The sequence below is a fragment of the Dermacentor silvarum genome, chromosome 2 (genome assembly GCF_013339745.2).
Source record: "Dermacentor silvarum isolate Dsil-2018 chromosome 2, BIME_Dsil_1.4, whole genome shotgun sequence".
NCBI classification, from domain to species: Eukaryota; Metazoa; Arthropoda; class Arachnida; order Ixodida; family Ixodidae; genus Dermacentor; species Dermacentor silvarum.
Genome location: NC_051155.1, coordinates 242653158 through 242671544, shown reverse-complemented (window position 1 = coordinate 242671544; position 18387 = coordinate 242653158). Strand labels below are relative to the sequence as shown.

Below are 18387 nucleotides of genomic sequence, written 5' to 3'. Positions count from 1 at the left end.
ACGACATCGCTCTGCCAACTCTTCCTTGCTGAGGATCCGTCTTAGCGGCATTCTTATCCTTCCGTTGCACGCCGCCGCGATTTTCGACCAGCCACCGCAAGCAAAGTAAGGCGAAGCGGACCAATCGGAGAAGCCGGCACCACCCTCTTCATGCGGTTATCTATTTTCACTGTGCTGGCTCAGCTCCATCGAAACCCTTTCCACTAGAGCGTGCTCATCGCCTCTTGTCAGCCAATTACATAAGAAAAACCGCTGAGTGTAGACAATGTTATTGGTTTTGAAAGCGAACAAAGGTGACCTCCTATAAACGAGGAGAGTGTTTGATTGGGTTGATCAGACAACGGTGCGAGTCACCGCCCGATGCTTGCGTCGGTGGTTACGTAAATTTGACGTCAGGAGTTTGGAATCAAAACAGTTTGGAATCGTTTTACGTTATAGCGCCCCTGCTCTTTATTTCGAAAAAAAAAAGAAAACTAAAAAGATAACCACAGTTGCCACGCTGGAAGATCAAACGCAATTAAAAAAAAACAAAAACAAATTGTCTTCCCGAAGATACGCAGCATTGACACACATCGAAACAGATAAAAGCGCAAGAATAAAAGAAAAAAAAAACACAGAAAATAAATAAAATACGTGTCCTCACCAATTGCAGTACGGAAAACAGCCGCGCAGCCGGCATGGGACTCGTTAAGTTTTGCAGGCGGAGGGAGCGAGGAAACGAGAGTTTGCTCCAAGTAAGAAAAAGAACACTGGTGACATTGTTTCTTTTATGTACCAGCCGAGTCCGCTGGACGATGCGTTCGTGTTTCTGGTCTCGCGAACTGCTGCTCACCACGGCGTGAGCGGAAACGGCGGTCACAGCATGGTACGAGCGCGCTCCTGCCAAGCGTGCTTGGCCTCGCACACGAGTGTAGTAAGGAGAAGTCGCACTAAAAAACACAGGGAGCAGCGCGGAAGGACACCAGCCAGCTCCAAGCAAGCAGCGCCGTGCCTCCCCGTCTTTCATTCTTTTCGGAAAGGTAAATTAGGAAAATAGAAAATTACGCAAAAAAAAAGGCGGAGAAGTCCTGACCGTGCGACGTAAGTGCTACGGTCGAGCCGCCCTACTTCCTCTCTTGTTAGAAATATTCAGTGTAGCAGAAGCTACGAAAGGCAAGCACTTCTTGTCGTTGCGCAAATGAAAATGGCGCCCCTCTCTGACATCGCTCATAATGATTTAAACTCTGTTATGAGCAAGAAAAAGGGCCTCTTTCCTAACCTCCGCCCTCGCCTAGGCTTCACGCACGCCCAAACACGCACGCACAAGCAGAGAATAGAGACACCAAATTGTGAAAATACAGGACGGTGACTTACTCGTATCTTCAACTAAGCACCTGTGCTTTGGTTACACCGTATTGTATAGTGAATATAATTTATTTAAAATGATATACATTTATTTAAAATTATTACAATGTTTACAAGTGTTTTGCAAAGGTACTAGCGGTATGTTCCAGAGTGGTGTACAATATATAAATTTTTTACCGCTTTAGATGCCTTAATAGGTTCAATTCACATCGTTGTGATATCTCATTTTACTGCTGAGTTTAAGTAGGTTTAGCGATTTTCTAGCGCATTTTTGGTAACAATTTTTGGTTTAAATAAAACTATACTGCATGCAGTCGGTAGATGTTAACGCTTGTTCTTGAATGCAACAAACCTAATCAATATTGGTGCAGTAGATACTGAGAAAAATTACGTCTCCATTCCCGTGCATATATATAGATTTCTCCTGAGGTGAAGCTTCCTTTTAACTTCGGGAGTACTGCACGGTTTTGTTGAGACAGCGTGCGGATGAAAAATTGCGCTGCGTCGTCTACTGAAACAATTCTCTAGACACTTTGCGTATGTGGCCACTTATGCGAGAAGCAAATCCGAGTGTCTACTATTTCAGGCATTCTAGTTGTTCATTGCAGCGGAGAAAAGTTCGGAATACAGATGATATTGAGCTCAACCGGGTGTTTGATAAATATCGCTGGTTGGTATCGCCACGTTTGTTCTCTTGGCCTGTAGCGGCAGATTGTGCCTCAGTACCTACTCGTAACCGTACAGCGCAAAGCTTAAACATGGACGCGACAAGGAGAACCTTCGCGCTGTACACTTACAATTATGAATAATCAACTTGCCCAATCAGTCATCAGTGCCTACCTTCTTCCAGCATGTTTGAATGAATTGATAATGCTGTGGTCGATATTCCCGTTTCATGTGTGCATGAATCGGGATTATAGTGAGCGTTTCATGTGTGGAAACAAAGCGAGACCGATCATTTTCTACAGATATAAATCCGCCATTCTGTTTGGAATGCTACCTTACAAAGAGGTTGCTATTAGGGAATAGGGATCATTAAAATTTACATTGCCAATGCACAGAAATCTCAAGATTTATTTTTAAGAAATCAATCACGACACATATTCGAAATGCACGCGTGCGTTTGGTTATGCTGGGTGTTTCATAGTGAAGCAATTAACTTTTTTTTCCTCACTATGCCACACGTAATCGATCACTTATAACGTAAGATTTGTTGACGCGATGCCAGACATTAACTGTGGAATTCTTCTACAAGACAGATCATGAGATGCATAGATGAAGTGCTGCACCTTCAGTTTTGTCGCCTTTGTCAATTTAACGCTCTTTGGAAAGTCTCGAAAAAATAAAACTTCCATAGGAAACATCGTCAAACTCACCTTCCAGTGCACGTCACGCTACCGAAATGGAACAGTGCGAAGCATGAACTTGGCTGATTTTCGACAGGACAATTTTAAATGCGAATCATTTCTTGGCAAACATTTCCCACTTAGAGAGTATCTATATTATCTATCTAGCCACCTAGCTGGAAGAACGTCAACATTATAATAGTCCATAAGAAGGGAGACGTCAAAGAAATGAAGAATTATAGACGCATTAGCTTGCTCTCAGTATTGTATAAAATATTCACCAAGGTAATTTCAAATAGAATCAGGGCAACAATTGACTTCAGCCAACCAAGAAGACAGGCTGGCTTCAGGAAGGGATATTCTACGATGGATCATATACATGTCATCAACCAGGTAATAGAGAAATCGGCGGAGTACAATCAACATCTCTATATGGCTTTCATAGATAATGAAAAATCATTTGATTCAGTAGAGATACCAGCAGTCATAGAGGCATTACGTAACAAAGGAGTACAGGATGCATACGTGAATATATCGGTAAATATCTTCAAGGATTCCACAGCTACACTGGTTCTCCACAACCAAAGTAGAAAGTTACCTATCAAGAAAGGGGTCACACAAAGAGACACAATCTCTCCAATGCTATTCACTGCATGCTTAGAAGAAGCATTGAAGCTCTTAGACTGGGAAGGCTTAGGAGTGAGAATCAACGGCGAATATCTCAGCAACCTTCGGTTTGCAGATGACACTGTCCTATTCAGCAACAATGGGGACGAATTACAGCAAATGATTGAGGACCTTAACCAAGAAAGTGTAAGAGTTGGGTTAAACATTAATATGCAGAAGACAAAGACAATGTCCAATAGCCTGGCAAGGGAACAAGAATTCAGGATCACGGTCAGCATCTAGAGTCTGTAAAGGAGTACGTTTATCTAGGTCAATTACTCACAGGGGACCCTGATCATGAAAAAGGAATTTATAGAAGAATAAAATTGGGCTGGAGTGCATACGGCAGGCATTACCAAATCCTGACCGAAGATTACCACTGTCGTTGAAAAGAAAAGTGTACAATCATTGCGTTCTACCGGTGCTAACATATGGGGCAAAAACATGGAGGTTAACAAAGAAGCTCGAGAACAAGTTAAGGACCACACAGAGCGATGGAACGAAAAATGTTAGGCCTAACGTTAAGAGACAGGAAGAGAGCGGTGTGGATCAGAGAACAAACGGAGATCGCCAATATTCTAGTTGACATTAAGCGGAAAAAGTGGAGCTAGGTAGGCTATGTAATGCGTAGAATGGATAACCGGTGGACCATTTCAGTTACAGAATAGATACCAAGAGAAGGGAAGCGCAGTCGAGGACGGCAGAGAACTAGGTGGAGTGACGAAGCTAGGAAATTCGGAGGCGCAAGTTGGAATCAGCTAGCGCAAGACAAGGGTAATTGGAGATTGCAGGGAGAGGCCTTCATCCTGCAGTGGACATAAATATAGGCTGATGATGATGACGATGATGCAAGAAAATTTGGTCCGTGTCATGATATCTTGATAATGTCGATGACGCCAGGTATGGTGTTTTGGGACCCAACTTTAGTAGGGAAATTAAAATCCCTTATGCTTCCCAACTTTGATACTTGAGAAGTGTTATCCATTTACGTAAAGTGTGTGCTCAAACTTCTAAAATAAGTGTTGTACTTCTTTAAAGAGACACTAAAGAGAAACGGTAAATAAGATGAGAGAGATAAAGTACCCTTTTTAAGAGTTTATTGGGGTTATTATCGGGTGAGTAGGCTGTATATTAGAAGCAAAAATTAAGGTCCAAGTTCCATTTTTATTAAGTTGGGCCGCTGTGGCTTACTGAAAGCTATCGAAACAACGTTAAGTTCTTTCTTTGACACACTTAGAATACCAATGTAGCCCATCGTTATCGATAAAATTTTAACAAGGCCCCCAAACAGACGCCGTCAATAAACACGCCGTCTCAGCTAGTGAGCTAGCACGGGAACTTCCGAACGACGTCCCCACCATTATTTCATTTTTGCGTCTATTATGGCTTACCAAGCCTTCCTTCGCGATAAGATGGTGGCTTTTTTATATTATAAAAGAGTAAGTGACAATAATACCGCTTAAACTATTTTCTTTTTAGTGTATCTTTAAGTATGTAACAGATTTCTAGGGGGGAAAAGAAATAAAAAAGAAATGAAAAAGAAAGCCGGCATGATAGCTAATGAATGAATTCTGGGGTTTTACTTGCCAAAACCACGATTTGATTATGAGTCACGCCGTAGTGAGGGACTACAGATAATTGTAGACCACCAGGGGATATTTAACGTGCCCCCAATGCACTGCACTGGACATTTTGCCCCCAACGGTATGATAGCTCGGAGCTCGGTATGTAGCAAGTGCAGCTACGTGTCGTCTCGCGCTCTGTGTCGGAGTTTGTTTTCCCAGGCCGCCACGCGTGCCCCAGCTCATCGTTGGCTACGTTTACTGAAATGTGACAGCGGAGAATCGGCCCATATTTGTGGCGAATCATGTTCATGTAGATTCCCACACTACACTGAACGGCGCATTGCACGGCGTTACCATGACAGACATATCGAGATGGAAAACAAACTCGTCGCTAATGCAATAGTTAACTCGGCGTAAATGCAGTTCCACTCAATGCGAACGCCGGGAAACTGTGGGAGCAGCGATTCGCCGGCATTTCCCTCGTGTTTATCTTGTGTTTATCATGTTTTATAATGTGTTTATCTTATGTTTAGCAATCCATCATCCGTTTTGACACATGCGCTAAGACAAGTGGTGGGAAGCCACCACGCACAGAGCCAAAGCCTTTGCTGATGATAGAAGCGATTTTAACAAATTTCTGTTAATTAATGCGTTAATGGTTGATTATTCCTGTCTTTTAAATTATTCCGAATTATGTTAGTTTATTTTGAACCGGTTTTGATCAATTCTGCACTTGTTTTGACCATGTTTTGAGCACTTGTTTTTGAGCGTGATCACCCGACAGACGCCGACAGCCCGGGCCCCTAAAGTGCTTCGCACTTAAAACCGCTGCTTGTTGTGCGTCACTGATAGCCGCCTCGTCTTGCGAGCGCGGCTGCGTTTACTATACGTCGAAGCAGGGGCCGGCACTGTTGAGGGAAAGTTCAGACCCTACACGCAGACTATAAAAATTTATTAAATTCTGTGGTTTTACGTGCCAAAACAACGATATGGTTATCAGCCACGCAGCAGTGAGGGACTCCGGATTAATGCTGACCACCTGGAGTTCTTTAACGTGCGCCTAAATCGAAGTACACGAGCGTTCTTGCATTTCGACCCCACGTAAATGCAGCTACCGCGGCCGAGGTCGAACCCCTGACCTCGAGCTCAGCAGTGCTCTAAGACACTGCATTAGGATGATGCGCTAAATATACGTGAGCCTACAATGGCATTCATATAAACGAGATGTCACGACAGCGAATAAAGTAGCTCTTCATGAAAATTTCGGACATTTCCTCACTCCCTTTGTAGCCATTTTTTTCTTCTGTAGACCATGTGCAAATCAACTCCGCCGAGCTCGCCGTCTTCTCACAGAGCCCATGTCATGCGGGCGAAGCAACGACGGACGATGCGTGCGCCCACCCTCTCGTCTTCCTGCCGTCCGGCACTTGAGCGTTCGCTCTGGACCGTTCGCTGCGGCATCCATTTTCTTCCGGAAAAGCTAAGCCGCCGAAACTTGACTGCCGCTGTTGGTGACTCGCAGATGCTGGATCAGAGAGCGCCGCCATTCAAGGCACCTCCAGGTGCGCCCGCGGGCGAAATCCGGCTCGCCTGTACATAAACTTCTGAGAGAACCCACGCTTCAGCGGTACTTGAACTTCTCTGTGCCGGTGTGTTTGGAGTATGAACTTCCTCGAACGAATGAACGGACGAACGAAAAAAAAAATAATGAATGAAGAACAGCTGTGTGGTACTGAGTGACGCAGACTAGACCCGAGTGACAGAATAAAACAGCGACGGCTGTTTTAAGGACAGAACCGGAAGCCAGAAGAGTAGTGATATGAGCTAGACGGGACAGCTTTTTCAAAGGGCACACGGTCTCTTCTTAAGAAAAAACAAATGACAAAAACAAGAGGCACAGTCGATATCTTCTTCGTGAGGGGCGACTTTGCAAACCGGAAGTATAGCTTCGAGCCAGCGAGCGGAACCGGAAGCGGTAAGTAAGAGGATGCGGTCGCGAAAAACACCAACAGCGGATTCAACTTGGATAGTGTAAAGCAAGGGAAGATTAGGTACATCAAAGATGTGCTGAAGGGAAGTCGCGTTTCCTCGTGTGTTGTGCTGTGGAAGGTAGCGGACGGATTATCGAAGCGTGCCACCTAAAACAGGGAAAGTTGGTGGTGCGGGTTGGAAACGCCGCGTATTTAACGTGATCAGTGAATACTGTTAGAAAAACTATGACGTGGTCATTAATATACATCTTACGAACGAGTACTGTATGGGCGCAGATAACGTGCTGAAAATCCACAAGCGGTGACAATGTTCAGACGTTGTATTACTCCTATGTTCTGGTTATGGCCTGCGGTTATGAGTGATGTGCAGATGTAGTTCTAGGGATGTTCAAATCTTTCTACAGGGGGAGAGTAAGTGTGCTTGTGCGTGCGTGCGTGCATTTTAACGCAAAGCGGTGAAATTGTAGAGCGTGTGCCTCGAATGCTGGAGGTCCTGGATTGGAATCCCGGTGCCGCCGAAAACCCACCAGTTTTTGCTAAAGTGTAGAAATGTACTACGACCCTACCCTCGGTTGTTTATACGGTTTCTCATCCCGAAATATGGGTTTTCATCTCAGCCCAATAGAGATTTGCAAATGTATCTAGGTGCCCCTTGTCCCACCACAGCTATGGTGAAGTAGTCCAGCATCCTCCTCTGCTGTGGGAGGCAAAGGAGTGCTGCCGCCAGTTACCCACCAGCACAAGCGCACTCCCGGCCTGGTGCTCGGCAACTTCGGTAGTTCCAGACGCTTGGAAGGACACCCACCTATTGGGAAGCTGGCGGCATGGAACCACCAGACTCCTTTTTCATAATTTTTTCTTGCTGCAACAATGAACTGATCGACACAACAGCAAGCGAACTCTTTTCAATGACCAGTTAACAAATCGGCTTCTCTCTCTCCCTCTTTTTGTATGCGTGCATGTGTGTGTTTTTCGATATACATTGGAATTTTCATACGCCGCTTTGTCAGTGTATAGCAAATCTCTTAAAATGACTGCTAAATTCAGCGGTTCCTCCAGCTCTGGACTCATTTAGTGTGATAGCAGAAGGTTTTCATCATAGAGGACGCTGTGATTACCTCAAGCACCATTTCTGATTTGTGATGCGCACAGCGGTGTCCTCCTCCACTAAAGCAGTGTATTGTGGCCTCCAAAATACATGCACAGACGGCACTGCTCTCTGAGTCTGTGTGGGGCCCAGAGTTCCTCACAAATTACCGAGCGCCCAAACTGCGCTGCATATTACTGCAGAGGCACGAGTTTGAGCAACACTGACATTGGCGGGCTTAATTTTGTTTTTTTTTCTTCCCCTATGGCAAAGGTGAACCTGTGCATGTGGTTGTGGCCTGAGGCATGGTGATTGTCAACGTAACGGTAGGGCTATCGGACGGTCACGGTCTTCAGCCTATCCACAAACCAGCACCGAAATTAAATACCTTAAGGGGGCAATAATGCCGAAAGTTATCGCCCCTTCCACTCCGTGAAGATGGTCGAACAGCGAAGCTGTAAACGGCGCTACTTGCGGGGGATGGGACGCGTCGGCGTCTACGGGCGACGGCGTTCCTAGCGCGTCCCTTCGCGTTTTTTATGTTACCAGACTAGAGTCCTTGACCAAAGTTCCGTATACACAACTAACGCTAACGCGAACTCCTCTCACACCCCACTCCTCCGTTGACCTACTGTTTTCCTACACCGCCATTGGTTGGCGCGCCACAAGCTCTCCCCCTCCAACGCCAGTATTGGACGGCGCGACTTTCGTCAACCCCCCTCCCCGTTCTTTTCATCTGCACCCTCTCACAGCATTCTCACAGGGGGAAAAAGGGTCACTCCAACCCCTTTCCTCCTGTTGAGCTCTTTTTTTCCCGTCTCCTCTCCCGATAGGTCACGGAGCCCCTTTTTAGCGAAGTCCAACGACGGCACATGGTCCGCATAAACAGCTTCTCTCTAAAACAAAGTCAAGCTAAAGTGATAGATTAGTGCTCAAATACGTCTACTATGATCGAGAACAGAGCTTAATAAGCGAGAAATTGAAGCGAAATATAGGACACGATTGAGACGCTACCAGGAGAGTTATATTACAGTTATATGTTTATGTCCCCTTATTCCTAACGAATAGGCAGGTGTTGCGACCCTTCCGGTGTTGTTCTTGTTGTCCATGGGACATGTGTCTCATTCCCACTATGGAGAATTGGCTAAGAAACAGTCTACTTATCCCGATGACATCGTAATGCCTCGTGTAATTGTGTCACTGAATATAAAAACGATCATCGCATTGAATTATAAGACTGAAGAAAATTCTGCTTGTGCCCTTCTATTCCGATTCTTAGAAGAAAGAAATAATTGAAGCCACCCTAGACAACGACGCAGGTGGCATACGGTTTTGTTTTCGCTCGATCACGCGCCGCTCGCTATCTCACGTTTAGGTAGTTTCTGTATTGATGCCTAAAAAGTGGCGGCTATGACGTGTTTCCGGCTTTGCAATCCCTTCCGGTGCATGGAGTTTACAAAATAACAACCTTTGAGATCACCCTCTAATCCTCCACATCTAAAACGCTGAAATTTTCTCAGACGGCAGTTGAGCCGATTTGAATTAGATTTGTTGCACTTGAGAAAGAAAGCTGAATTCTACCGACTGTAAGAAGCAGGTTTTAACGCGACAGCGTTAAGGGCCCCGTGTCGCAGAAAATCCGGCGTCGGCGTCAGTGTCGGCTTCGGCGTCGGCGTTAAGCCCCCCATCGGCGTCTGGCGGAAATAATCATGCAGAACCACATCATCCCGAACCACCCCGACCGGGCGGGCCCTTCGCGTGGCGCAAGGCGTTAGTGAACAAAAAATTAAATTTCTCAAAGTAAAATCCGTCAGAAAAATCGTAAAGTACGACTTAACCACAATCTGCTGACGTGATAGCGTCGGATTGTAATTTGAATATACGAGAAAGAAGCCTGATAAGCAGCCAGGGACCTTTGAATGCTATCGCGTTCCACTCTTAAAGGCGAAGTTTAAGCGTCCTCTAATTCTGATGGTGTCTCGGTGTACTTTGGTTCGAGGTAACATTGAGGGGAATATTGAAAACCGAGCTTTTCGAAATTTTGATCGTACCCCATGTCGCAGAAAATACGGTGTCGGTGTCGGCGTCAACGGCGTTCAATAACGCTATCGCGTTCCACTCTTAAAGGCGAAGCTTAAGCGTACTCCAAGATTTTTTTTTATTCAGGGCCTCATCACCTTTACAAGAACTGCCGAACATCCGTACGATAAAAAAATAGTTTAGACACATAGTTGGTTACGTGTATTTGGTTACGTAATTTCTGTACCCTATACTCATAAACCCTCTGCAGCACGCACAAGACGTGTCACATACACCACTGAGACTGCGTCCCGGAAACAACCTACCTGATTTTTGCTTTTATTAAACCACACGTGCACTGCGTCTCTGGAAACGGCGGCCGCTATCGGTGTGTTCTGCCGCGCGGCGATTGAGTGCAGCGTTGGCGTTTGGAACCGAACGCACTCTGCGTCTTTGGAGGCCTTCTAAAAACGTAATGAGAAACTATGCTTCTAACACTCCGCGAGCGTGCAAGACATGCGCCGTAAATAGGGAACGCTCGACAAGATAACGTCTTTGGCAGGAACAGTCGCTGTCACGGTCACAGAGTTTCCTACAATAATTATTGCTTGAAACTTTACGGTCACGCACCCGCCATGGTTGCTTAGTGGCTATGGTTTTGGACTGCTAAGCACGAGGTCGCGGGATCGAATCCCGGCCACGGCGGCCGCATTTCGATGGGGTCTAAATGCGAGAACGCCCATGTACTTGGATTTAGGTGCACGTTAAAGAACCCCAGGTGGTCCAAATTTCCGGAGTCCCCCACTACGGCATGCCTCATAATCAAATCATGGTTTTGACACGTAAAACCCAATAAATGGTCACGGTCATCGGTGTGTTCCGCCTCCCGTGATGCGCAGGGTGCCTCAAAAACACGTTTACGGCCCTGGAATCGAGTCACCTTAGTGATGCGTAAAGATCAAGCGACTTTAGTGATGCGTAGACATACCGTATGGGCTTTTTTGTTCAAGCACAGGCTGAAGATGTTGCCTAATTCAATGTATCCACGAGAACTTTACTCGTACAATAAACACGTAACAATGCAGCCTTGGTCAGCGCGTGTGTCTACTACATACGAGACCTATAACACGGCTAAATTTGTCCGTGACGTGTAAACAAGAGAGCCATACTAGAATCGTTAGAATGAACATAAAGGGTGCAGGTGAGGGAGAGGTCAATGCAAGAAATGTTCAGGGGCGTAGATACTTCGCTTAAAATGTTTAGTCTCTCTGTTTAGCGGCGCCTTCGGTTGTGCCGCGGCGGAAGCCGCGGTGCCGGGCGCCGACGCCAAGCGGCGGTGTCGTTGGGGTGTTGCGGAGCGCAGCGTAGCAACACCCCAAATAAAAATATACTGCTCCAGTCAGGTAGACTGCTCCCTCCCTGATAGTGAGATTATATTTGGATCATCAAAACAGTGATGCGTTTATTTAGGAATACCATCGATCCCTTAACAGCAGCCACAATTGTGCCTAGTTACCAACAGCCCAGCGTGTTCTGCGTTGCAACGCCGGAGCAACGGAGGCGTTCCGCCGGTGCCAACCTCCTCGCCCTCTTTTTTTCCTCTCTCGCGTGGCAATCATCCGCGGAAAGCAAAATACGCGTCCCGTGCAGTTCCATCTCCTGGCGCGCGCCCGACGGTATTTCTAGCGCGTGCCCTAGGTCTCCCTGTGCGGACGCCGCCGACGCAAACGACACGAAATTGAGCAACGATCTAAGAAAGGCTAACGCTTTGAAAGAGGGCCGACACAACCAAGCAGCTCCGGTGACATCGCCCTGCGTTACCTTTCGGAAGAGCAGGTGCGGCATGTGGGCCAGCACTGCGCTGAAGTAAAAGGACATGGAGGCCCGGTGGTTGAGGCTGTCGCTGTTCGACGCCTTCTCGTCCCGGTCATCGGCACCACAGGGGCTCGCCATGTCGTTGTGAACACCCTGCGCGCCATGGTTCACCTCCGGCTCCATTTCGCGCAGCGACAAGTCAACGCTCGGCGGGAGCCGTACGCTCTTCTTTGCCTTCTTCGATCAGACTCTTGCACGCGCTGCTTCCACACCGCGCAGAGCTGGCTGTCTTCGGAGGGACGTCTTCACGTTAAGTGTCGTTCGTCTGTGCCGGAGCTACAATTCTTCAAGCTGCTAATTCCTTTTTGCTTTATTGCAGTTATATGTTTCTGTCCCCTTATTCCAAACGAGTAGGCAGGTGTTGCGACCCTTCCGGTGTCGTTCTTGTTGTCCACGGGACATGTGTCTCATTGCCACTATGGAAAATTGGCTAAGAAATGGTCAATAACTGCTAATCAGTTATAATTAAGTTACAACCATTAAAGCTATAATCAGAAATAAATGTTTAGGAGTACTACGAACAGGGTATTCGGTTGGACACAATAACAAATTCCTGGGCAGCGGAGCATGCATCTATGTGGCTGAATCCCGGAGTAGAGGTCCCACACGAAATAGTAACAGATTCTGTGTAAGTCCGGGCCAAGACTTCGAAGAGGTAGTTCCAAGATATCTTTCTTGAAGCAGTAAAGCGGCGATAAGAAAACATGAAGTGTGGCATTTTTTTCTCCCTCGTTTACAAAAAAAAAAAAAAAAGAGCACAGGGAGGAAGGTTGCTCCTTAATTTTTTTTCTCTCTCTTTCGATTGACTATACCTTTTCAAAAGGAAATAATAATACCAATCAACATGCAGAAGACTATCCTTTAGATGACCAAGTAACACCCTGAAAAAAAAAAAGTCGTACCACTCAATTTCTTTGAAGCAATGCCGTACGCAAACACTACGGAATGTAACCGCGACGGTGCAAGAAATGCAACCTACATAGGACTGAACTTAGAGTAAGATAATGCAGCGTAACTACAGCGAAGAAAACACCAACTGACATATATAGGGAAGCATAGTGTAGGTTTCTTATGGCGCAGTATTCTTTTCGCCGCTTGCAGTCAGTGCTATGAAGGATAAGGCACGTCTTTAGATCGAAACCAATTAACTGATTCGGTGCATGCATACCTAACTCGCAGTGAACGCGCTTTTCTTAAGTGCTTCTCAGAGTAAGAGTTTAAGCACCTTTTCCAACTGTGCTTGTACTCGAAGAGATACCTCTGCTTGTATAGCAAGTCCTCTGTTTCTTTACCAGCTGCCGTCAGAAGGATCGCGCCAGTCCCCATAAAAAAATAAAAAAATAAAAAGGAACAAACAAACAATCAAACAAACAAACACGCATATTGTGGCAAAATGTGGCTATTTTCACTGGTAGAGCCCTCTTGTTCTCACTGATCCCTGTGACAAGAATTCTGTTTGATCGGCCTTTCTTGAACCACACACACCCGTAACAGAAGCGCAGTGGTTACGGCATTGCGCTGCTGTGCTCAAGGTTGCGGGTTCAATCCTGGCCTCGACCGCCGCATTCCGATGGAGGGCAGAATGCAAAAACCATTCGCGCACTGAAATTTAGGCGCACGTTCAAGAAGCCCAGGAGGTCAGAACTAATCCGGAATCTTCCACTACGGCGAGTCTCATTGGATGGTGGTTTTGACACGTAAAACCTCACAGTTTAATTAATTAATTTCGACTACTCAACAATAAGCCCCCGGTAAGCAGAAGAAAGGTAGCCGCTTTGGTGTTATTTTCCTTTTTTCCAAACTGAGACGTGACATGTGACTGGACTCACTGCTTTAGAACTTGGATTTTTATCTGTACACAAGCACCATCTCTTATTCTTCGTCGCTGGTCACTTGGTTCCCCTTTCCCCATTACGAAGTAGCTGGCGAGAGAAGGTCGGCTGCAACTTTTGGTGTATAAAAAGAAATAAAAGCATACTATGCGTTCGTATGAAGAAACTTCGATTACATTCGCTCGCAGAAATACCGGCAGTATCATTATGTTCTTTCTTTCGTAAATTGTGCCATGAATTACGCTTGTCTAGGTGCCGGTTATACATTTCGTCCAAGCGATAATTATCAGTGTGTCTTACAAGAAACATTCATTAGCTTGATAATAGACTTCTTTTTAGGGGGAACAGGCCACATGTTTTCTGCTGACTTCAGCAGAAAAAAAATCAAAACAATAACTACTAAAAAGAAACACAATGTAAGATAAAACTCGCATTCAGAGGAAACTCGATCCCACGGTGTGAGGGCCAAAGAAGGTAAAATGCACCGTTCACTGGCTTGACGTTCGTCACTTCAATTTTTATTGTGTTTTTTTTACCGAATTTCCGTTTTGCTCGAACGTCGTGGATAACCTCCTCGAGAAATAATAAACAAACAGAAGGACGCAAGGCAAGGAGCACTGGCTACATCGCAATGACGGCACGTGTCACTCTTTTTCATTCCAAGCTAAAAAAAAAGGAAAAGAGCAATGAAATACAATCGCAGAATTCCGAAGTGCCCACTAGTACATCCGTGCAAACCTCGCATTCAGTTTTTGTTTATTTCTACGGAGTCGTGGGTTATGCAGGTAGATTGCACCGACATTTTCGCGGAGCGTCGCACTCACAGGCGATAGCAAAGCGGCGGGAAATATAAAAATAGAAATGGCTAGACAAAACTCTAAAGCGATGCTAAAACGTCCAACCAGCCACAAAATATCGGGAAATTGATAAGAAAGAAAATTGCGTTTTCTTCGGGCACACTGGTAAAATGGGAATCACTAGAGCATGTTCCTTCCCAAGTAAAAAAAGAAAAGTAAATAAAGAAACTGGAGAGGAGAGGACGGCTCGAAGGGACGGTGAAGCCAGTGGACGTGGGGAACCGGACGTCAAATCCTTTGGGACGGTACAAGGGAAAGAAAATGGCGCCAGAAAGGTCTGCGGCAATATTTCAATCGCTTTTACGGACTTTTCTGCTGTTACTGCTTTCTATCGAGAAGATTCCTTTAGCGAAGCCCCACGACGGCGTCTAAAAAGAAAAGTCACCGACACTATTTGGACAAGTATTACTACATTTGAAATGTTTGAAAACGCTGTTAGAGAATTCGTTACCCGCTACCGGTGCACGACTGCAGCGTCAGCAGCATTCGGAATAACGACAGAAATATAGTTGAACGTGTGCGCACCAAATTCATGCTGACTGCAATCTGGTACTTTTTATTTGGCTTTGTTGATGTCAGACATGTTTTCTCAAGCAGTAAGCCACCACTATAGCAGAGGTGTTGAGCATTTCTGCTGACATTTCTTCCGAAATGCGCAGAACGCAGAGCATTGCGAAGAAGGCCCGGAATATTTGTACGAGTTTGTGTGCGTGCCAGGCACGCAACGGCCTTACTATTCGTTACGAGATAAAATGTGCCCGTAATGATAAACATGGTCAAATAGAAAACTGACACAACAAAACCTGCCACTGTTAAAGACACGCACACGCACGCACGCACGCACGCACACACGCACACGCACGCGCACGTACACTCTACACACACACACACACACACACACACACACACACACACACACACACACACACACACACACACACACACACACACACACACACACACACACACACACACACACACACACACACACACACACACACACACACACACACACACACACACACACACACACACACAAACACACACACACACACACAAACACGCGCGCACGCTATAAAAAATATTGGTGCAGGTGTCTCACACGCTTGTTGGGATATTGCGAAGGTCACGCTTACGAGTAGAAACACAACAGTGCCCAAAGATTTTGAAAACATTGCCTGAGTTAGCTCAAGCTACGAGTACAAGCTCAACTTGACGCCAAAAAAAAAAAAAAAAAAAAAAAAAAAGGTGAGACGTCCAAGATGCTCTGCATCGGGAGAGAATAAAAGAAAATGCTGTCTCTTCCGATAGTGGAGCGGCTGGAGCCTGCTTCAAAGCCGTTTAATTAGTATGAGTCTCCTTCAATAAATAAACAAGTGAGGAAGCGTGTGGGCTGGCTCTCTTCAAGGCAGGAAACTCTACAGCTCTTCGATGTCCTCGGCAGTTTCGTAAAAAAAAAAAAAAAAAAAGAAAAAAAAAAACAGAAAAACACATGTATTCGAGTGGGGCTGCTGAGTGCTGAAGTGGCCTGGTTGGAGCTTTACTGAATCGTGAACGAACAGGGCTAAAAGGGGCGTCCCGTTCCGTCGTTGGTCTTTTTTAAGTGGCGTCCGCAATTGAATATTTCATGAGGTTTTCTTTTTTTTTTACTGTGGCATTTAAATGAAACTACAACTGCGGTGTGTTTCGCTGAATATAGATAAGTCTCTGTGCACAGCAAATTTTATTGTAGGTTGCCCACGTCAACCGCCCATCTAGGCGCTACAACAAACAAACAAACAAACAAACAAACAAACAAACAAACAAACAAACAAACAAACAAACAAACAAACAAACAAACAAACAAACAAACAAACAAACAAACAAACAAACGAACGAACGAACGAACGAACGAACGAACGAACGAATGAACGAACGAACGAACGAACGAGCGCGCGTCATTTCCATCTTCAATTCATTTGAACCGCCTAAAGAATTTTAAGTAGTAACAGGCAAAACGACAAAAACAAAAGCGGGTTATTTTTATAGGTGCGAACAGCTTGAATGAATAAGTACACTTTTGTTGAAAAAGGATGGCGCTTAGGCCCAGTGTAGCCTTCTCTTCTCTCCTCCCCCCCCCCCCCCCCCCATAAGAAAAAGAAAAAATAAGGTAGAACAAGACGTGTCTGCCTGCTTTATTGTGCGTAGCCAAAATGCCATTCGCGCCACGTTTATACAAAACGCGGTCTTGCAAAGTATACACCGTGATCAAGAGCCGCCGTCGTGTTCTACACAATTAGCGGTCAAATGACAAAGGAATGCCATTCCTTCAGTACTGCACTCCGCCGCGAACAGGCTTTCCTTTAACAAAGACATGTTCGAAAGCCATTGAGTGTTGAAAGAAATAGTAGACAAGAAGAAAACGGAGGCGCTGCCTGGAGATAACAATTTGAGCGCCCTCACGAAGCATCGTTTCTTGCGTACGCACATGCACACGAACACACCGCACACAACTGGCAATGTTTACCGCAGATCGTATACAGCATTGCCTCGGAAAGCTCTTCACAAAGGTACACTGCAGAGGAACAGCAAATTAAGCTATAATAAAACGAACGAAGGGCAATTTGAAGTTTCTGCACAAGCATTGTGTGACGTCACAGATTTTGATACAGTTCTGCTCTGGTCTATTACCTTTTTATCGATAATGAAGGATTGCATTGCTTTCTGAAGGAACAAAGGACTCATCCTAATAAGTAATGAATACTTTGTCTGCGTTAAAACGGCCAAAATACGAGAAAGCTTTTATTGCATGGTATCACACTTATGTACAGTGGCGCGGCTGTTACAGCACAAAATATGAAAAAAAATGCCCACATTGTCTCCTTTAGTAATCAATCATTTTCCGTCGATTCAATGCACATAAACTTTTGAAATAATACTTTACTCATATAAAGTGTTGCTTATTAAATAGGGCTGTGCGAATACTCATTTTTGAGATCGAGTCAAATGCGAATCGAATAGCGCCATAATCCAATATCGAATACTTTTCGAGTAGTTTTCGAATAATGAATAGCCGCTATAACAACTATTATAAAACGATGTTCACATCTCAGTATTCTTAAATTTAGCAAGTTTCTGTCATTACATAGTACGTTCTGAAGCGTTATTTATTAAAAGCACAAATGAAGCATTAGGAGCAAACAAGCAGTCTCTTCGCTTGCACAGGGCTCTTCAGAGAGTGCGAATAATCGCTGTACAGCCTGTAAACTATGGCTACCCAAGTGACGTATCCTGCTCCACTATACGCAGGTTCTCATGTTTTACGTCTATACTATGCCCGCGGGGGCTAAAACTTATCGTACCTTTGCTCAAACATTATGTTTATTTGGGCGCAGTTGACGCTATGAAATATCAGAAAAGTATTAAAACAATATTCACATTTACGATTAGTGACCATTCGATTCGAAGACCGAATCAAATAGGACACTATTCGATTCGTTATTCGATAGTTTCGAGTATTAGTACACCCCTACTTATTATCTATGTTATTTATTTTCTCTTCTTTATTTTATTGTTTAAAATTTTCAAATATTTATTTGTTCATTTAGTGGTTATTAAAGTTCCTAGATAATTCACTCACCTATTTAAATCGATTTAAAGCCCTGCCTCTTTAACGTTCCTCCCGCCATCAGTGTGGGAAACTGAAACGCACGTCAGTGAATTCTGTGCAAAACTCCAGCGGGACTTCCCGGGCGTTGGTGCATTACCACACGACGACATAGTTTCACTGGCTTTCGGAAGTGTTGGCATTCCTTATTTGTGTTGC

The 18387-nt window shown here is 45.1% G+C and overlaps 1 protein-coding gene across 3 annotated transcripts in view; it reads right to left on the bottom strand.

Annotated features, from left to right (window-relative positions):
• The window catches only part of LOC119442994 (high affinity cAMP-specific and IBMX-insensitive 3',5'-cyclic phosphodiesterase 8B), a 376115-nt gene that overhangs the window by 59638 nt on the left and 298090 nt on the right, over positions 1-18387 (bottom strand). Inside the window, exon 1 of one of the 3 annotated variants that reach the window (XM_037708103.2) lies at positions 11840-12056. The exons of the other annotated variants lie outside the window; for them this stretch is intronic. Within the exon in view, the coding sequence (XP_037564031.1) occupies positions 11840-12016 (177 nt within the window). The 5' untranslated portion in view covers positions 12017-12056. Of the gene's footprint in view, positions 1-11839; positions 12057-18387 lie in introns of those variants that run through there. 3 annotated transcript variants of the gene reach the window in all.